We start from the raw sequence: 21518 nt of genomic DNA on the forward strand, positions 1-21518 counted from the left end.
CCTAGTCGCCACATTCCGGCACCTGTTCGGGGAGGCTGGTACGGGAATTGAACCGTGCTGCTTGCCTGCCTTAGTCTGCTTTAAAAGCCAGCGATTTAGCCCAGTGAGCTAAACCAGCCCCATGGAGACCACACCTGGAGTATTTTATGCAGTTTTGGTCTCTTTATCTAAGAAAGGATATACTTGCCATTGAGGGAATGCAGCAAAGGTTCATCAGACTGATTCCAGGGATGGCAGGATTTTTGTATGGGGAGAGATTGGGTCGATTGGGCCTTTTGTTTGATGGAGTTTAGAAGAATGAGAGGGGATCTCATTGAAATGTATAAAATTCTAATAGGGCTGGACAAACTGGATGCAGGGATGTTGTTCCCTCTGTCTGGGGAGGAGTCTAGAACAAGGGATCACAGTCTGAGGATACAGGTTAGGCCACAGACGGTCTGGAAGGAGGCCAAATCACTGAATATATTTAAGAAGGAAATAGATGGGTTTCTAGACCTTAAAGGCATCCAGGGATATGATTATGATGTTGAGGGAGAGGATCAGCCATGATCATATTGAATGGCAGAACACACCTGAAGGGCCGAATGGCCTTTCTCTAGCTCCTATTTTTATGGTTTCTCCACCTCTGGCACCAACACCTGAAGAGCACTTGTTGGACCTGTGCGAAATGAAATAAATTAATTGGGCTGTGCCAGTAGAGAGAATTCTAAGACATCATCATTTTTCAGCAGCTCCTGACGTCAAATCCATGGGAGTCGGGTGTTGTATTCCACCTGTTTGTGTGATATGTAATTTTGTCAACATATAGCTTAAGTGGGGTGCTCTTTCCGTGGATCTGTGCTGAGTCAATGGGCCGAAAGGCCTCTTTCCACATTGTAGATTCTATGATATAACTTGGCTCCCCCATCACCAATGGCCAGGCATGCAGAGGCCAGGTATCTGCAGCACTTCCTCTGCAGCTGTCATGGTGAAGATGACTGGATGGCCACCTTCTGTTCCCACCCTCTCCCTGGAGCTTTGTAAGGAGAGAATGAACAGAGCTGTGAGTGTGAACTGTGCAATGTTTTGAGAGGATGGAAGATAATGTTTATGGAGGGTCAATCAGGGCTGGATTTGATAGTTCTATAAGATGAAGGAGAATGCCATTGGTAGTGATTCGGATGGGGATTTGAGGAGGTACTTTGACCGAGAAGGGTAGGCTGCTAGCTTTGTTGCTCTGAGGAGTGTGCAGGGAATAAGCTGGGGAAGGCACAGTGAGGGAGCTTGGACCTGTAAGCACCTTGGTGCTCTGCCGATTGAAAATCTTGTGACATTGTATCCAGAAGTGGAGCACTACCTTCCTGCTACTAACCTCTTCAGCTATATCCAATCATGCCTTTTTTTTTCTGGAACTGTCCTCTTTCTCCCTCAGTCAGAAACAGTCTCCCTGCGGATCTTTACAACCTGTAGCATTTGAGAAACTTGCGCTGCTTTCCAAAGTTGAGCCTCCATCCATGAAGTTCCTGTCATGACACTTCCAAATGTTTCCAGTCTGATCCTGATAGGTTGTCACCACACCAGCCAGCTCTGGATGGTTGGGAAATCTGGAAGCTAGGTGCAAATGTAGTGACTGGGTTAAAAAAAACCAACACCAAACAAGTTTCTGATATGTTGCCGGACTCCCCCACAACCTTAACTGACGAAAGGATCAAAAGGAGATGGGAAGGGGTCAAGAAACAAGATACAAATGAGATTAGCAGATACATCACCAACAACTACCCTTTGGTAATATCGGGACAATTGTTCAACTCAATGTTCATCCCAAAGACTAAAATGCCCGAGCAATATGATATTGGTGGGAAAGGCTCTCCCTGTCAGATCCTTCCTTCACGTCCAGAGTCTCACCCCATCCACACGTTACCGTTGTCCACCATTTTGTGGAATGTGCCTTTGCAAAGAAGGCCTGGAGAGCGATGTGTGTTTTGTCGAGGTTCATCCTGAGCAGCTCCGTGACGCAGGGCCCAGCTCTACGGGCTGTTCCCAGGGACCCACACCAAGACAAACAACAGCTGTTGCTGGAGGACCATCAACTTGGTGGAAGATGCTCTTTGGTCTGCCTGAAACTTTTTTAAATAATTGTTTTAAATTTTTTTTCTAATTAAGGGTCAATTATTTAGCATGGCCAATCCACCTACCCTGCACATCTTTTGGGTTGTGGGGGCGAAACCCACGCAAACACGGGGAGAATGTGCAAACTCCACACGGACAGTGACCCAGAGTCGGGATCAAACCTGGGACCTCGGCGCTGTGAGGCAGCAGTGCTATCCACTGCGTCACTGTGCTGCCCTTATCTGCCTGAAACTTGATGGTTTTCCAGTACGAAGAGTTGTCCCTGACCGAATGTTGCAGACAGGCACATTCCAAAGCCCCGGACTATGTGCTGAGAGAGGCACTAAAGTTTGGTGCAACTGCCGCCGAGGTACAGTGCGAAGAAAGTCACTGCCTAAGATCTTTCAGCCATAGTGAACTGAGATGCTATAAATTGTACAGAACCCCCTTGGGTTGTATGACTCAGTGAATGTACACAATGAATATTACATGTATCACAATTGTATTGAAGCACCTCACAGTGCAACTTGACCTCTGTGGCCATCTCAAGTACCTTTGAGCCATTTGTAAGGAACACTTTGAAATGTCTGTAATGTTTCTTTGATTGTATTGAAGCACCTCAGAGTGCACCATGCTGTATGTAGAGAACCTGAATATTGTTGCACTTTATTGTGATGGCCTTTTTGAAATATCTGCAATGTTCTTTCAGATACTTTATGAATAAAGTATCATTTTGCAAAAAGGTGATATATGATGGTGTTGCTCCTCAAGTTTACAACCATGTTTTCAATACGTTCTTCCTCACTTATCTCCTCAGGATAGATCATTACTAACATCTCCATGCAAATTTTTGTTACTGAAAGTTTTCATTTGTTCTTTAAATTTACTTACGCCCATTTCAGCATGGGTCGGCAACCAAGTTTAAACTGTCCAGTGCCATCATTTAGCTCACTATCTGTTTATCCAACCTACCATTTTGTTCAAATTAAGATGGGGAAGAAAGAATGGCTCTAAGTTTGTTCGTGATCTGACCGTGTAGCGTTCGTCTATTAAGAATAACATTTGTTGTGGACAAATGTGGCTGATCAAACTGAAACGTCTCCCCCTTCCGGAACTGATTGTTTTGTCTCAAAATCTTCCCCAAATAAAGAAGAAGTAATCAGCTCGATCCCTTATCCCGGTTTCGGATCACCACCACGTCTGCTGGTCCCAACAACCCAGAATTACACACGGGCTCCTTTGAACAACGGCCAGACAAAAAAGGCACAAAGTCACACGGAGTCCAGTCGGGGTTTTGAAGAGGAACTGGTTGGAGCGAGTAGAACTGGAGTGAAAGGAAGGACAATTCTGCTGCGTTTTAATGAAAGTGCCAAAGATCGTAAACACCCATCTCGCTGGAATGGGAGGGAAAAAACAATGGATTCTATTTTTTTTTTGGGGGGGGGGGGTCGATTTTCACAGTACGTTCATTGCAATGTTAATGTAAGCCTACTAATAAAGATTATTATTATTTCATGTCAGAATGGGTTCATCCGAATTAAGGGCAAACATTCACTTATCCTAAGTTTAAAGCTCCAGTTCATTGGGATGATGTAATTGTTTCCTGTACTGGATTCACATATCCCGTGATCATGGAAGTGTATGTTTCTCCCACATTGGTCAGTGATACTCGCAAAAGAGAGAATTCAAAAGAACACAAGACTTAGGAGAGGAAATAGGCCACTCGGCCCGTCAAGCCGGCTGTACCAGTTAGTGAGATGGATTGGTTGACCTGCTTGTGGTCTCAGCTATCTCCCTCCCGCCAATAAACCTGGACTCCCCCCTCCCAGTAAGAAAATAATGAATGTGCAATAATGGGACTTAACAATCTATAATGAAACATTGATCAACACAATTGACCCAGATACACGTGTCGGAGAACCAAAGGACAATATCAGGAGAATGGCTTGTTCAACCTTACTTACATGGCCCAACGTTTCACTATAATTAAGTTAACTTAAACTAAAATCACTACTATGCTTTATTTAAGGTCTTTCAGTAATACCATCAAGCTCCCTAACCATCAAACCCTTTATTCCATACAAGGTTTTAATTTTTAAATAAAGAACCCTTTGAGTAAATAATGAGACGACGGGACTTTTGTTTTGAAGATCTCACTCCAATTTGGAGACTGGCACTCGGCAAAGAAAGAGCAGGAACATGAGCAAACACACGGGGAAGGGCCCCCGTTTCTATCTGTTCATGAAATGCAAAGCTAAGGGTTCACCACAGACTCCTTTGAAATATTCGTGTTGCTGCTAAACTCCTGCTGCCCCGCTGATTCGCTGGGTCCTGTGGTGAGGCAGGATTTCAAATTAACTTGCTGCAATTTCACAGCGAAACACCGAGTCCAATCGCTGTCAATTTTTTCATTCTCTGGAATAGATAATAAAAAGGCGAGACGCTTTTGAATCGGGTTATCTATTATGACTGTGTGTTGCTGCCGTGCTGGGTTCAAGCGAAAAGTACCAATGGGATAACTCTTTAAAAAGGGAAAAGCAGATAACTGCGGCTGCTGGAATCTGAGACAATAGAAACAGAAACTGCTGGACAATCTCAGCAGATCTGACAGCATCTGTGGAGGGAGAAGGCAGCTCACGCTGAGAGTCTGGTGACTCTTTGTCAAAGGTACTCTTTAGCACAAGGGGCCGAATGGCCTCATTCTGCGCCCTCTGATCCTAGGATATTGCTTTTGATTTGATGATCAGTATCTGGGGCTTTTCACGGTAACTTCATTGCAGTGGTAATGTATGTCTACTTGTGACAATAATTTTTTTTACATGATCTGCGTAGGATTTGTTTTAGTGCCTTGCCAAAGTGCGGTGGAATATAGCCCATTGTTTACAGCCCTTAAGTGTACTTTAACCCACTGCATTGCTTATCTTTCATATTCCGTGCAATATATAATTGGGACATGGCAGCTTGAACTCAATCTGGCAGTTGTTTGGATCGTGTATCCGTGAACCGGTTTAAACCCGCCTTGATGTGTTTCAGATAGCGGCAGGGATCATTTCCTGTCCAGTTTGCAATCCTTTCTTCGGGATGTGCGTACTCTGAGATGACACTGACACAACCTTTACTAATGACTTACAGTATCATGGGCCAGTACAATTCAACGAGCCCCATTGGAGTTCAGCATGTAAACGTGCAACATTTCCAACGCGCATGAGATTGCAGTAGGTTTGACTGGGTATAATCACAGGCTTATTGCAGGGCATCTTCCCAGTAGGGACTTGGCCAGAACATTTTGCTCATTTCATCTGGATCAGTGAGGAATACCTGCAGAGGGGAGCGTTATAGTTATATCGCCGCTGAAATCTGAGGCATGGTCAGGGGGAAGGGTTCGTGGGCAAACGCCACCAATCTGCAACTCGGCTTGTCCTTGACTGAGACCGAACACTTTGAAAAAAAGCACTTACGATTTGCAAGGCAACTTGAAAGAGGCTGGACTTATCTCCCTCCTCCTCCTCCACCACCCTCATCACACACAGCGAAACATTGAGATTATGGTTTAATTTTATTAGAAATGTCAAGTTCTGCTCCTCGCTGCTGGGTGCAGATTGTGCTCAAGTCCTTTTTTGTTGCCAAGTAACGCTATCATTTATTTGACTCGTGCTTGATCCCAGGTGCTGTTAAAAGCAGTTTAGTATCACAACCCACCGACTTGAGCGGGTGAGATGGCCAAAAGCAATTGGTGTCTGGTTTCTATGAACGTTCCGGACTTCCATCATTGCAGATTTTGGGATCATCAGCTTTTAGGAAATGTTGTTTCTGTAGACCCCGCCCTACGTGTGAAAGGACACGGCAAAGCGCTAGTTTCCACTGCAGCAAAGACACCAGGCCTGGAAACATGAGTACAACATGTACTGGGATTCTTCCAACAAATCCGCCAGCAAATTCCAAAACATTCCCAACGATGTGTGTTTTCTTTTTTATTTCCTCCCCCATCCCTCCTGCCTGACGGTGTTTTCCTAAGGTCTTGACGACTCGAACGAATAAGTGCGATGAGAATGTGGAGCAGAGACAAACGTTTTAATGGCAACCAGATGTGACCGATGGGGCAGAGTGCGGCTCGACCTGCCCATCAGCTCAGGCAGCAGCCAATGAGGGCGCAGGGGGCCGGGCTGCTCTGCCCTCTCCCGGGGGCTATTGGCTGCTCTGGGGGTTAAAACAGAAAAGGCAGCTTATAAAACCAGGAGATCAAGAGTGCAGAGCCGCTTCTCCTCCTCTCCTCCCCTATCCGCTTTGGGGGGCACATCTGCTCGCTTCCACAATGCTGGGAAGCGGATTCGTCTCCCTGCTCCAACTCCACTGGATTCTCTGCTCGGTTTGTGCAATCCAGAGAGAGGAGCTCTTCCCGTTTGGTGCCCACACCCAGGACCTTACCTTGCAGCCGGGCGATGATGAGACCTCTCAAGTTACAAATCTCAAAAGGCCATTTGTCTTTTATGACACGCAGTTCAGTGATCTTTACGTAAGTTTGCATTTTTGCCTTTAAGTTTTTACTCACTATTGTGCGAGGTGGGAAACCTTTTTTGGTTTTAAAAAAAACCCCTTACATTTCAGTGGGTGCTGTCTTTTCTGCTCGAACTACAGGACGAACATTCCTCCCGACTCATTGTTTTAAAAGTTATCGGGATTGGGATGGGCTGGGTTAGTGTGTGTGTGGGGGGGGGGTTAACTTCTGCTTTATCGCTTTTCAGAGTGTAGCCCAGTTAGGATTTGACAAACAGTGCGCCCTCGGTCCAAACGTCTATAAAAGGCAATGGTTTCAATCAGAGGATGATCATTCTCACTCTTGACAGGGAAAAATTGAAAATGCAATCTGATCTAAAAACACTATTGGCAGTGGGGTATACATTTACTTATGTTGTGCATAGTTATGGATATGTCTGTAAATAAGCAGTTCAGTGTAAACATTGCTATAAGTGCTAAACATAGAATCGACATATTGAAGATTATTTTTATTGTAGTCACTAAGGTTTAAGAACAAAGACAGAACGATGCCTTTCACTGGGTTGCTCATAAAGGGTTGAATCATTTCTCTCCAGGTGGGAACGAATGGGATCATCTCCCCCCACGATTTCCCCCGAGAGACCCAATATGTGGATGATGGATTCCCCACTGATTTCCCGGTGATAGCGCCTTACTTGTCAGATATCGACACAAGTAACGGCCGAGGGCGGATTTATTACAGAGAAGACGATTCCCCTGACGTCCTTGACCGCGCCGGCCAGGCGATCAGGAGAGGATTTCCTCAAAGTTCCTTCAGTCCGACCAACGCTTTCATCGCCACTTGGGAGAACGTGGCGCCTTACGAGGAAATAACGCGCTCGGGTGCCTCCTCTGACTGGGTAAGGAACTGCAAGAGATCAGTAAACTTCATTTGTATTGAGATGCCAGCAAATGTGGAAGGACCTGGCTTGGGTGTAGCTTTGGCAGCCATCCCCTGAGTGCTTTTCCGAAAGCCTGATGATCCAGCATTGGGGACCATTTCTAATCCAACACCACTTTCTAATCCAACACCACTTTCCACGTTCAATTTGCAGAAGTGATTTTGGATTTAAAACCATGTTGGTTACGTTAGTGGTATCAAGACGTTTGGTCGAAAGAAGCCAGGATGCATTATGCTATTTTATTCTTAAATACATATATATTTCATGGGATGTAAGCGTCACTAGTACCATCAGCATTCATTGCCCATCTTTAAATGCCCTTGAACAGCTGATGGTGAGCACTTTCTTGAACTGCTGCTGACCGGTGGAGCAGTTACAACAGCCCCGTAAGGCTGGAAGTTCCAGGTTTTTGACCCAGTGACAAGTGAAGGAACAGCGACATTGCTCCAAGTCAGAATGGAGTGCAACTTAGAGAACTTGCAGGTGTTGGTATTTCCAAAGCTATTACCACTGAGCTCGCCGAAAAATCTTACTGGGGAGAGCGGAAGTGGAGCAGTAACAATGGCCCTCAGACTTGATCCTATACACAAAGCCTCCTCCATCCGCTCTCATATAGAGTCTGGATCCTTAAACCATCCCCTGCACCTTATCAATATTTGCCACCCAGTAATGGCGCATCAGATTAGGTAATGCCAACTCCCCTGACTGTTTATCTCTTTGCAAAAATGCACTATGACCCCGAGGGGTCTTACCCGCCCAAACAAAAGAAGATGTCAACTTGTTGATTCTACCAAAAAATCCTTAGAAAGAAATACTGGGAGACAATGGACCAGAAGCAAAAAGCTTTGGAGAATATTCATCTTCGCCATCTCAACTCTTCCCACCAAGGTCAAAGGGAGGACATCCCACCTCTTCAAATCAGCCTTTACCCCATCCACCAGACAGGCCAAATTAAGTCTATGGAGCGAGGCCCAATCATGGGCCACCCGAATCCCCAGGTACCGGAAACTAGTCCTGTCCGGACAAAACGGTAGCCTTCCCAAATCAGCTCCCCTCTCCGGGGGGTTCACCTGAAAACATTCACTCTCGTCCAGGTTTAACTTATAACCTGGAAAGGAACCAAACTTCCTGAGCAACTTCATTATCTCCCCCACATTGGAGAGAGGGCCCGTAATGTTTAAACCGAATCATCCGCATATAGGGACATCCTATGCTCCCTCCCTCCACTCTCAACCCCGCACTACTTAGAAGACGATCTCGGCACAATGGCCAGTGGCTAAGGCAAACAACAGTAGGGGTAGTGGACACCCCTGTTCAGTTGAAAGGACCCCGAACATGGGGCGTTGGTATGGACACTTGCAGTGGGGGTTCTATATAAAAGCCTCAAGATATAAATTTTGAGGGGCGGCATGTGGCGTAATGGTTAGCACTGTGACTATGGCGCTGAGGACCCGGGTTCGAATCCCGGCCCTGGGTCACTGTCTGTGTGGAGTTTGCACATTCTCCCCATGTCTGCATGGGTTTCACCCCCACAACACAAAAACTGTGCAGGTTAGGTGTATTGGCCATGCTAAATTACCCCTTAATTGGGAAAAAAAAAATTGGGTACTCTAAATGTATACAAAAAAATATATAAATTTTGGCCCAAACTCATTTTGCCCCATAATCTTGAAAATGTACCCTCACTTAACCCTGCCAAAAACAATTTATGCGTCCATCAAGATAATTACCTCTGGCTCGGCCACAGAGGAGGGCGACAGCACCACGTTCAAGAGTCCCTTAATGTTGGCCAACACTGCCAGCCTTTAACAAATCCTGCCTGCTCTGCCAAAATCACCCCTGGTAAGCAGGGCTCCAAACGGGTTGCCAACACCTTAACCAACAACTTAGCGTCAGTATTTAGCAGAGAAATAGGTCGATACGACCCACACACCGTGGGATCCTTGTCCTTTTTCAGAATAATGGTGGTCCATGTCTGTGCTGACAACACCCCACCAGGATGGAGAATCACTGAACATATCCCTGCAGAAGTGGAACCAACAGACTAGCGCACTGATTATAAAATTCAATAGGGAATCCATCCTGACTCAGTGCTTTGCCCATCTGCATTAAACAAATATAATTCATGGTCTCCTCCTTTCCAATCGGCACCTCCAGCTCCACCTCCGGGAAGATTAACCCATCCAAAGAGTGTAACATTATCGAATCCCTCCGGAAGCTCAGACTTTTATAGCCCATGGTAAAAGGCCTCAAACACCTCATTAATCTTCTCCGGGGCAGAAACCTACCTATCAACCGAGTCCCTAGCCTGAACTATCTCCCAGGAGGCAGCCTGCCGCCTCAACTGGTGAGCTAACAAATGGCTGGCCTTCCCCCCCATATTCATAAAATGTCCCTCTCGAGTGATGAAGTTGGTTCACAGCCTTCCCTGTTGACAACAACTCAAAATCCACCTGTAATTTCTTTCTCCCTGGCGTTGGGGCAATCGAGTATTGGTGGTCCATCTCAAGGATGGAATTCCACCAGCCTCCTCCTCTCCACCCTCCCAGGTTTATCCCTATTTGCGTTATAAGAAATTATCTCTCTCCCTAATGACCGCCTTCAATACTTCCCAGAGTGTGGAGGGCGAGACCGCCTCATTCTTGTTAAACTCCACATACTCCCCAATAGCGGAAGATACCCACATGCAAAATCCCGTTTCAGCGAGCAACACTGTGTCCAACCTCCACGGGGGTCACTGAGTAGCCCGGCTCCAGTAACAGACCCACATAATGTGGGGCATGGTCCGATATTACAATCGCCGAGTGCCCCCCCCCCCTAATCCCAGGGAGCAAAAACCTACCTACTACAAAGAAATCAATCTGGGAGTAAACCCGATGAACATGGGGGGAAAAAAAGAAAACTCCTTACCACTTGGACACCTAAATCTTCACGGGTCTGCCCCCGCCCCCCCCCCTGTTCCATGAAGACCAACAATTCCTTTGCCATCCCGAAGCAGTGAAGGACTTGGGACTCGATCTATCCAACTTAGGATCCACAATACAATTTGAAGTCTGATGCGAATCGAGATTGGGAATAGAAGCCAACACCTTCTTAATGAATTCTGAGTTATCCCAATTCGATGCATACATGCTAACCAAAGCCACCGACGTGCCGCCAACAACCCACTAATTATTACATATCTCCCTGCTGAGTCCGTCACAGTGTTAACCGCAGAAAAAGCCATCCTCTGTTAATCAATATCGCAATCTCCCCATGTCCTAACATCAAAACTCAAGTGAGGGATCTTGTGGTTTGGTCCCTAATTCTCAAATGGGTCTCCTGTAGAAAAAACACATTAGCCTTCAAACTTTTCAGGAGGGCAAATACATGTGACCTTTTAACTACTCCATTTAACTCACTCACAGTCCATGTAACTAACCGGACAGGGGCCTCTAACCTCCTCCCTCCCTCCCAGGATGAGCCATATCCTCGCCAACCCCCCCCCCCCCCCCCCCCCCCCCCCCCCCCCCCCCCCCCGTGAGGTAATCAGGCAGGACTCCAACCTGCGCCAGCTCCAGGCCCACCCAAGATGGCCGCCATCACCCCCATCAAGCCCATTCAAAAATAAGGAATCTGCACCATCTGCAATTCCCCCCCCCCCCCCCGACACCAGACAAATAACCCAGCATGAATCAACCCCCCCCCTCTCCCAACTACAGCAAAACAAACACAAAAAACCCTAAGCTTGTTACCTGAAGAAACCAAATAACAAACCCCATACTTCCCGTAGGTAACTAGCTGTAGCCATCTCCCCCACACTGCTCCCATTAACAAGCAGAACTGCTAGCAGGGTGACACCCCACCTAGGGTAAAAATCAAAGTCTTTCATAAAATGGATCAACAAACAGCAACACCCCCCCGCCCCCAACCCATACCCAACTTTAATATCAAACATTATTGCCTGAAAACAGAGAATCACACACAAATCCCCTCCCCAGACAATTCCAACAATACAGTGAACAATCCCCAAATTCACCCAGATACAACCCTCACCAACCAGCCCCATAACAACAACGTGCCCTCTCCCATTTTATAAACCTCCCACACCAAAATGCAAATACAGAAGATTTCAAGTAAGACCATAGTCCTCAAACTTCATTTCCCCCTAGTCTATGCTTCTTAACAAAGTCATTTGCTTCCTCTGATGCATCAAAATTGTAGTTTTTGACTCTGAAGGTATCCCAAAATGTACGGTCCTCTTGTAAAGTGCTGCTTTAGCCTTATAAAACGGCGCATGCCTCTTTGCCAACTCTGCCCTGACATATTCTAATGGGATGGCCCTCCCATCTACATTCTCGATTGTCCTTCACCCATCAAGACCCACTTCTTATCCAGGTACCAATGGACTGGACTATGATCACCCGTGGTGGCGTCCCGATCTGGGCTTCTATATCAGCGACTGATGGACCGGTCCAACTCGGGAGGGGTCAAGAAGACCCTCTCCCGCACCAACTTTTCAAACCTCTTGGATAACTTAATCCGTGGCATTTGTATCTTCCAGGCCCTCAGGCAGCTCAACAATTCTTAAATTCTGCTGTCTGGAACGATACACCAAGTCATCGACCTTGGCTATTATCGTTCATCGCTCCTCCGCCAGTAACGTCACCTCTGCCTCCAAAGAGATAATTCAATCGGTGTGATCAGTGAGCCGCCTCCTCCGCCTTCTTCACCTTCACCCCCTGTATCTGCACTCACTGATCTAACCTGTTCAAGGTCGCACAAATATGTGCCATGGCCCCTTTTATTAGATCCTCAGCAGCCGCTTGTCGCTGTTTCCTAAATTCACCCGACAAGAAGTCCACCAACTTCTCGGTCGTCCAGTGAGGGGACGATGGCGCCACAGAGGCCATTTCTTCCCTTTCTGAAGCTCGAGAGACTTCTGAATTGGACGAAGATCCATTGTCCGATCTTGTGTTGTACCCACTAGACAATGGGAATTCCCATTGACAATCAGCGGGAAGATAGAATCCCGCCGCCAGCGAATGGCGCGCACACGCGGCTGGTGTACCGGAGAATCCCGCCCAGAATTTAGATTTTGTTTGCTTAGTTAAATTGATCTGGGTTTCTAAAACCCAGATACACACTTTTTCTGTGACTGATTGCCTAGTTGTTCCTCAGCAAGAGAGCTCTTTTGGAATTAACATTAAGCCTGTTATATTGCTGTAAAACATCTAATTTCCTGTTTCATTTCTGTCCGTTTAAATAGATTGTTCTTATGAAATGCCTCATGATTGAAGAAATTGTGCACCTAAATAGAACTTGTACAAATTTTTCCCTCTTCAGTTCAACACCTTTCAAGCAATATTGGCTTTTGATGAGTCAAACACCTATGCAATTTTTCTGTACCCAGCGGATGGGTTACAGTTCTTCGGGACCCGTCCTAAGGAGTCCTACAATGTTCAGATAGAGCTACCTGCTCGGGTGGGCTTCAGCAGAGGGGAAACCGGGTTCCTGCTGTGGCGAAGTGAGGGTCCTTATTACAGTGTTACTAGCAATGAGCAAACGGTGAAAAACCTATATCAGTGAGTACTTTTCAATCGCAGCTATGCAGTACTTTGCCCTTGTAACCTCTTTGCTTCTGCAACTCACTCCTCCTTTAAGGCACTCCTCCATGTCCAAACATTTTGTCCCCTGTCCTAATATCTGCTTTGGCTTGCCAATTCTACTCCTGAAACATTTTTACGAAGGCACTATATAAATGCAGTTGTTTTTGTGTTGCGTGTAATATAAAGAATAAATCATAAGCCATCGTAATTTAATGAAATTTGAATGATTTGCCAGGCACAAAGACATAGCATTGCAAGCTTTTGAGTATATGAATTAATGAATTTAATATCCTAGCTGAATAAATTGCCAATTAGTAAAATAACAAAGACTCAATTCTGTACGTGGTGACGTGTTATACATTTGAGATCTTTTGCTAGGTTTAATATTCAGTAAGTTTTACATATGACTAACCGGAGTTACTTTAAATGACAGATGGTTTGCTCAAATTTACTGGACATCTGCTTGAACCATTAATAATTAAAGCTCACAAATGCCATTAAGAAAATAAGTATTACATTTAAGACCAATCTCATTATTTCCTGACCATTGTAGGATGGGCAATTCAGGAACCCGAGGAGTTTGGGTTTTTCATATTGGCGGGACGTCCTCATTCAACAATGTTGAACAAGCAAAAATTGGACAGGAGCCTTCAGAAGGGGATTCTATTGTAACATTGGATAGTACTTTGAGTGGTCCAGCTATGGCCGATACACTGGAATCTGAGTATACTGAGACTGAAGATTACAAACAATATTACGAGGGTGATGATGAACAGGAATTGGAGTACATACCTCCCATATCCACAGAACCCGAGGACAGGGTTGATGGTATTCCAGACAGCCCACCATATCCAGATGGAGGCATTATACCGTCTTATCCTGAAGGTTATCCAGAAGCAGGCGTTGTGTCATCGTACCCTGAGTCGGGGGCTTTGCCATCATATCTTAACAGGCATCCTGAAGGTGGGGCTGGCCCAAGGTACCGAGATGGATACTCAGAGGTTGAATCGTTGCCTAGAAATCCACTACCAGTTACACATGATAGACACGTTGTCAGTGTGGAAGAAGATGAACAACTGGGTACAGGTGGTAAGTAGCTTGGAAAGTTGATTTCAAATAGTTTATACCTCTTGATCAATACATTCTGATTAAAAACTCACTCTTGAAATTGTAGCCCCATCTATTGTAATCTTTAAAAAAAATTTAGAGTACCCAATTATTTTTTTCCAATTAAGGGGCAATGTAGCATGGCCAATCCACCTAACCTGCACATGTTTGGGTTGTGGGGGTGAGACCCACGCAGACACAGGGAAAATGTGCAAACTCCACACGGACAGTGACCCTGGGCTGGGATCGAACCCGGGTCCTCGGAAGCTGTGAGGCAGCAGTGCTAACCACTGCACCACCGTGCCGCCCTACTATTCTAATCTGTAATGGTCAGTTGGAGCAGATTTTACCCATTCAAAAATACTTGTGCAATCGACATGAAAGTTTTAGATAATTTGTCGCAAGCTTTAGTCAGTACAGTGTACTGTATATCAAATATGAATGACTACACATTTTGACAATTTTGTGTCCAAGCATCAAGCAATGCCGTTATTTTAAAGAAAAGAAAGTAAAAATAAAATAATTGTAAAATGGAGTTTGTATTTGTAGGAATAGTAAATAGGGATTTGATAACTTGCCTCCGCCTTAGTTTTCTGGGATCTAAGTGATATAGATTTTTCAAAGCAAACAGCAATGGTTATTTTCAGTAAAACTTGTGCCAACATTACCTGTGCCTCATAAGAAATGTTTTTAAAAAAAAAATGTTCGGTATTCTTATTGAGAATTCATTGTCTTTCAGTTTTCACTTACAGTACGGGTACAAAAGAAACCTGTGAGAGGAACCAGGGGCAATGTTCCCATCACGCTTCTTGTACTGATTACTCAAGTGGATTCTGCTGTCATTGCCATTCCGGTTACTATGGCAACGGAAGAGAATGTCTACCAGAAGGTAGTTAGAGAAAAACTAAAATAAAAGTTCCTGACTTGAGTTAAATTTATTCCTGCGCTTGAAAACTGCGGCAATTGCACTTCTACATTCGTACAATCATTTGATTAACTTCTCTGCAGGTGTCACACAGCGTGTGAATGGAAAAGTAAATGGAAAATTAATGGTTGGAGCCAGTCGGATGCCTGTGGAGTTTCATAATGCTGACCTACATGCATATGTGGTTGTAAACGATGGGCGAGCGTTCACAGCTATTAGTCAAATTCCTGAGGTTGTAGGTTGGGCAATGCAATCACTTTCTATAATTGGAGATCTTTTCGGATGGTTGTTTGCTGTGGAGCAACCAGGCTTCAAAAATGGTTTCAGCATTGCAGGTAAGTGACTCTGCTTCGTATGATTTGAATTTGAATTTGACATACTTCCAATATCCAGAGTGAGTGAGGAGTTTGATAAATGAAGAGTTGTCCTCTTGACTGCTGACTCCTTTTGATGTGAAAGCTAACCTGAAAATTGTGTCATGCAATTGAGCAAAAAGCCCTTTCAGTGTAGTTTCCTTCAGTATGTTGAACACTTAATGTTGTAGATCAGAGTTTGAACCCAAACTACCATTGACTTCTATGGTGACTTAGTGTGACCAGTTTTAATGGCGATTTTGAAGTTCTTCTTTTGATTTTAAACAGCAGTAAAGAAAATAATCCGTTGTTCTCTTATCAATTTTGAGTTACATCCTATATTGGTTGACAATTTAAATTTAACAGAAGATTCTATTATGGCTCAGCAGATGAAAGCAGCAATGGTGTAGTGCTAGAATATCTTCGCTTTGATATCTGGGACCCAAGTTTAACCCATTCACTTGCATAAAGTTAAAATTAATCTCCTGCTCTGTGTTGAATTAGTTGAACATTGTCAAGGGAGAGTTTCCACTCAAAAGTGTTAACATATCTTTCTTTATCAGATGCTAACTGACTAACCTGCTGAGGGTAACTTTTCACATGCACAAATTTCAAGCATTTTCTGCTTTTATTTTACAATTCTCTGTATGCCCGTGAGTATCACTGTGCGCAGCTTATATCATCAAATAGTTTTCGGATTTAAATATGCGAGTAATACAGACAGGATACAAGACGTAAGAGCAGAAGGATGTGGAGGCTTTAGAGAGGGTGCAGAAGAGATTTACCAGGATGTTGCCTGGTATGGAGTGCATTAGCAATGAGGAGAGGTTGAATAAACTTGGTTTGTTCTCACTGGAACGAAGAAGGTTGAGGGGTGACCTGATAGAGGTAGACAAAATTATTAGGGGCATATACAGAGTGGATAGTCAGAGACTTTTTCCCAGGGTAGAGGGGGCAATTACTAGGGAGCATAGGTTCAAGGTATAGAATGGGAATAGGGATACGGACCCCGGAAGTGTAGAAGATTTTAGTTTAGACGGGCAGCATGGTCGGTGCAGGCTTGGAGGGCCGAAGGGCCTGTTCTTGTGCTGTACTTTTCTTTGTTCTTCTTTGTAGTGCTACAGTTGGCCTCACCATCTCCAGTGTAGGTTGGGGGACGAAGCGCTGCCCAGGTTCCTTACTCCCAATTATTAGCCAGTGACTTCACCCCAGCTGAAATGCACATGTGAAGACGTGGCCCAGTTCAGCTGTGATTTTCTCCACAGTTGTTCAATGCTCCGTGTCCACAAGCACACAGAGAATGGCCACTTAGTTAAGATATTATCATGCAAATCATTGTTTTTGGATGAGGAGGTGTAACAAAAGAAAATTTTTTAACAAATGTAATTGTGTAGTAGGCTACTTTCATTGCATTACCTAATCTTTAAACTGTCTTCCAGGTGCTAAATTTATTCGCAATGTCGATATCACCTTCTATCCAGGCAATGAGAAGCTAAATATAATGCAAATAGCTCAAGGACTTGATACACAGAATTATCTTAGCGTTGCTACTGAGATTGAGGGCGAGTTGCCCAATATTGCCCAAGGTGCTACAGTCCAGATCCAGCCATACAATGAGCTCTACCATCACTCCAGTTCTGGTATGTCAACGTCATTAAGTTGTATCTCTATTAGATTTTATTGTTTTATTTTTTTAAATGTCCTCATCGTTTTCATTGCTGAGTTAGAATTTTCAGTTTATTATTTGTTTGTTTCTTAAAAAATAACTTTCTTGCAATTTTTGCGGAAATGCAAGCAGTTATTACGGAGTTAGTTTGCTATTCACTGGGCAGGTGAAGTAACGTCGTTAACTGAAGCTTTGCAAGTGCATAACACCATTTCATACTATATAGCTGTGTGCGTGAATATACTTTACAAACGGTACACTGAGAAGTATAAACCATATTGCTTATCTCAATCTTTCATGTTTTATTTTCTTTAACACTATAAATAGGACAAATGTTACTTTATTTTCAAACTTCCCCTTTGCAGCAATGACCTCTACAGCCTACAGGGAATATTCTGTTGAATCCAGAAACGGTGAGACGCAGACACTTCGATTTCAGTTGAGACAGAATATTACTTACTATGACTGTGAACATGCACCACGGACCATTCCATCCACTCAACAACTTAACGCTGACCGTATTTTTGTGCTATACGATCAAAATGAGCAAGTGGTCCGATATGCAATGATCAACCAGATCGGACCTGCCAGAGGTAAGTGATTCCTACATTAGGATCTCCCTCTGCTTGGACATCCTTTCACTTTATTCGCTTTGTGGAGAAAGAATAAGATATTGGAATTCTCAGTATCTGTTTTAAATGATAAGACTGCTTATAAACAAGAATAGATGCGCAGCTAACAGTTTAAAAAACGATCCTGACCACGCTCTTTTCAATTCAAGGAGTTAGCAGTCAGCCTTAGAAATGCGTGTTAAAGAATATCTGTGCCAGCACCTGCTGGTGAAAGAACATTGTTCGCTTAATCGTTGAACAATGTACTTTGTGTCCTCACAGCAGTATGATGCCTTCTGATGGTTCCTGCTTTCATAGAAAGTACTTGTGCATGTATTAAACATTGAACATATAGTCATAAAGGAGGTGGGAAAGAAAAGAATAATGACCTGACATGAAGGCCATTGAAAAAGCGTGAGATGAATATATCCGATCTTAACAAAGCTCTTTTTCACTCTGAACAAGTGAATACGTTGGCCACAGGCCTGAGGTCAGAAAGTCAAATTGTTCAATGTATGAGATAAATGATGTAAGAGACTGGGAAGGAAATCAGAAGCGTGCTGATTTATAATATGCAGGACCATTTTCTAGTAAGATTGTGTGTCGAGAATGGGAAAGTATTTGGTGCACTGCTATAAAAATTATGTTTATCCATTACTGACCAAAGTCATTCTTTTTGGAGCATATTTCTTTTCCAGCAATTGAATTTGCTTTTGGTAAAAAGTTCTTTCCAAATAAGAATGAACTTAAGCAAATAAATCTTTTATTGTGCTGGGTTGAATGGTCGGACTGTCCAGAATATCGAACCTTCTCGGATTGCTGCAGGGCATATTTGAAACTGCTGCCTATTATTTAGTCATTTGCAAAAGGATGACGCCAATTTGATGGTGTGACCATCATGTTTATTGCAACCCCCCCCAGATTGGGAAGGTTTATGAGAACACTCTTGGTATGCACTCACAAATTTTAATGCTCCATAGCTGCTTATTCAAGGGTTCCCGAGAACGGTTAATTTCAATGGTAATTGTACTGTCTTGAGATTGAATACACTTTTGAAAGGGCACAATTAATATAACTTCCTCCAAAGTCGACCTCTATCAATTCTAGTTTCTGATGAAGAATTATCAAACATGCCGCCTGACCTGCTGTGTATTCCCAGCATTTTTGTATTTATTTCCGATATCCAACTTTTATACTTCTATCAGGTTAGTTAATTTAAACTAACTCGGTAGGCTTGTGGGAACGAGGAGATAATATCAGAGGAACTCCAAGGTGCATGAAATACTGGGAAAGATAAATAAATACTGGAGCAGGGAATAGTAAGTTAATAAATAGGGCAAGAGTAAGGGAGAAAGTAATAGAGGCTAAATCCTGGTTATTGTGTATGTATGTGAATACATGGAGTGTGGTCGGCAAGATTGGTGGGCGACGGGTACAGACTGCCAAGTAGAAATATGGCATTGTGGCTATAATGGAGATCTGGCTCAAAGAATATTTCTAGATACAAGGACGTTCGGGAAAAATGTGTCGGAAGCCTGTTTCTAGTCTCACTGCATCCAGTTGCAGTCAATGTTAAACCAACTCAGATAACACATCAGTGGCAAGGGGGTGTCTGGGAGTGATGTGAAACTAAAAACTCCCTGGAATCTGAAATTGAAACCTCGCGGTAAATGCACAGTGAATTGATCAGCATACGCTGATGAGAACCCCAAGACCCAGAAACTTGATAGCGGACCGACCAAATGAGCATTTGGCCCTGTTGAGCTGGAGGTCATTTTCGTGGTTCCCCTGGTAAACCTGTCTGAGGCGAGCGATGTGATCCTCGGGCGTCGTGGACCAGATGATCACGTCGTCCACATAGACTCGCACCCCCTCGATGCCCTCCATCATTTGCTTCATCATTCGATGAAAGACTTCGGAAGCTGAAATGGTACCGAAAGGCATGCGGTTGTAGCAATACCTGCCGAACGGAGTGTTAAACTGCACAGCTTCCGACTGGACTCGTCCAGCTGTATCTGCCAGAAACCACGTGAGGCGTCCAGCTTGGTGAAGAATTTGGCATGAGCCATCTCACAGGTTAATTCTTCTCTCTTCGGGATCGGGTAATGCTCTAGCATGATGTTGCGATTCAGGTCTTTGGGATCAATGCAAATGCGGAGTTCACCAGAAGGTTCCTTGACACAGACCATGGAGCTGACCCAGTCTGTTGGTTCCGTGACCTTTGAAATGATGCCCTGGTCTTGGAGCTCTCGTAGCAGCGTTTTCAGACGATCCTCGAGAGGAGCCAGCACCCGGCGTGGTGCATGGATGACTGGGGTGGCATTCGGCTTGAGTAGTATCTTGTAGCGATATGGGAGCGTGCCCATCCCATCAAACACATTGTGGTATTGTGTGAGAATGTCATCTATCTCAGCCTGTAGGTTCGCATTGGGCGAGGCAGTCGCAGGTGTAGAGGACATGGCATGGACTCGCTGGACCAGATTTAGGAGTTTGCATGCGTGAGCACCGAGCAGGGATGCCTTGTCAGGCTGGACGATCTCGAATCTTAACGTTGCCTTGATTGCCTTGTGAGATACACCTAGCTGACACGATCCACTGGCAGCTATGGCATTGCCATTGTAGTCAAGGAGCTGGCAGGCTGACTTCCGGTTGCGGCTATGCCTAGGTAGGTCGCACGTTCGGCAGCTCTGGCCGGGAATGGACTTTTGGGCTCTTCAGAGGGGCCCCAACGGCAATTGTTCGACGGCTTCCAGTGTGGGAAGGTGACAGCAAGGTCCCCCTGACATTATATGGATTGGACCAGGAGTGGAGCGGTTAAAAAAAAATGATCCTGGTGCAGCCAAAAGTGCGAGGTAGGAAAAGCAAGATGGCGGCGGGTGGAGACCAAGCTGTGTGGTCGCAGGAGCAGCAGGAGTTTCTTAAACGCTGCTTTGAGGAGCTGAGGACAGAAATGCTGCGCCAATGAAGGCAGCGATTGAGAAGCTTGTGGAGCCCCAGAAGGCCGAAGGGGAGGCGATCCGGGAGGTGCGGCAAAAAGCCTCGGAGAACGAGGACGAGATCTTGGGCCTGGCGGTGAAGGTGGAGGCGCACGAGGCGCTGCACAAAAGAGGTGGGCGGAAAAATTCAAGGACCTGGAGAATAGGTCGAGGAGGAAGAATCTTCGGATTCTGGGTCTCCCTGAAGGAGTGGAGGGGCCCGATGCCGGGGCATATATGAACACGATGCTCAATTCGCTGATGGGCGCGGGAGCTTTCCCGAGGCCCCTGGAGCTGGATGGGGCTCATCGGGTCCTGGCAAGGAGACCCAAAGCCAACGAGCCGCCAAGGGCTGTAGTGGTGAGGTTCCACCGCTTTATGGACAGAGAGTGCGTCCTGAGATGGGCCAAAAAAGAGCGGAGCAGCAGGTGGGAGAACACGGAGATGCGAATTTACCAGGACTGGAGTGCGGAGGTGGCTAAGAAGAGGGCTCGTTTTAACCGGGCTAAAGCGGTGCTCCATCGGAAGGGGATGAAGTTCGGGATGCTGCAGCCAGCGCGATTGTGGGTCACGTTCCAAGATCGGCACCACTATTTTGAAACGCCTGATGAGGCATGGAACTTTAGACAGACTGAAAAGTTGGACTCAAATTGAGGGTTTGTCGTGGGGGGATGTTTACTGTGTTTACTGCGTTTGGGGAATATTCTTTTGGTTTGAGTGCTGGGTGGGGATGGGTGAATGGATTTGATGTGGGGGCTGTGGGAGAGTGT

General features: G+C 45.1%; 1 protein-coding gene across 9 annotated transcripts in view; it reads left to right on the plus strand.

The window, feature by feature from the left end:
- Positions 1-6324: 6324 nt before the first annotated feature.
- nid2a (nidogen 2a (osteonidogen)) overlaps positions 6325-21518 on the plus strand; it is a 277646-nt gene continuing 262452 nt past the window's right edge. For 5 of the 9 annotated variants that reach the window (XM_072489757.1, XM_072489756.1, XM_072489755.1 and 2 more), the window contains exons 1-8: positions 6325-6601; positions 7179-7481; positions 12849-13087; positions 13665-14200; positions 14958-15107; positions 15227-15478; positions 16936-17136; positions 17528-17755. In XM_072489757.1, the coding sequence (XP_072345858.1) occupies positions 6401-6601; positions 7179-7481; positions 12849-13087; positions 13665-14200; positions 14958-15107; positions 15227-15478; positions 16936-17136; positions 17528-17755 (2110 nt within the window). In that variant the 5' untranslated portion in view covers positions 6325-6400. The remainder of the gene's footprint in view (positions 6602-7178; positions 7482-12848; positions 13088-13664; positions 14201-14957; positions 15108-15226; positions 15479-16935; positions 17137-17527; positions 17756-21518) is intronic. The other 4 variants (XM_072489752.1, XM_072489751.1, XM_072489750.1 and 1 more) reach the window with 1 other exon arrangement.

The sequence above is a fragment of the Scyliorhinus torazame genome, chromosome 2 (genome assembly GCF_047496885.1).
Source record: "Scyliorhinus torazame isolate Kashiwa2021f chromosome 2, sScyTor2.1, whole genome shotgun sequence".
Taxonomy (NCBI): domain Eukaryota; kingdom Metazoa; phylum Chordata; class Chondrichthyes; order Carcharhiniformes; family Scyliorhinidae; genus Scyliorhinus; species Scyliorhinus torazame.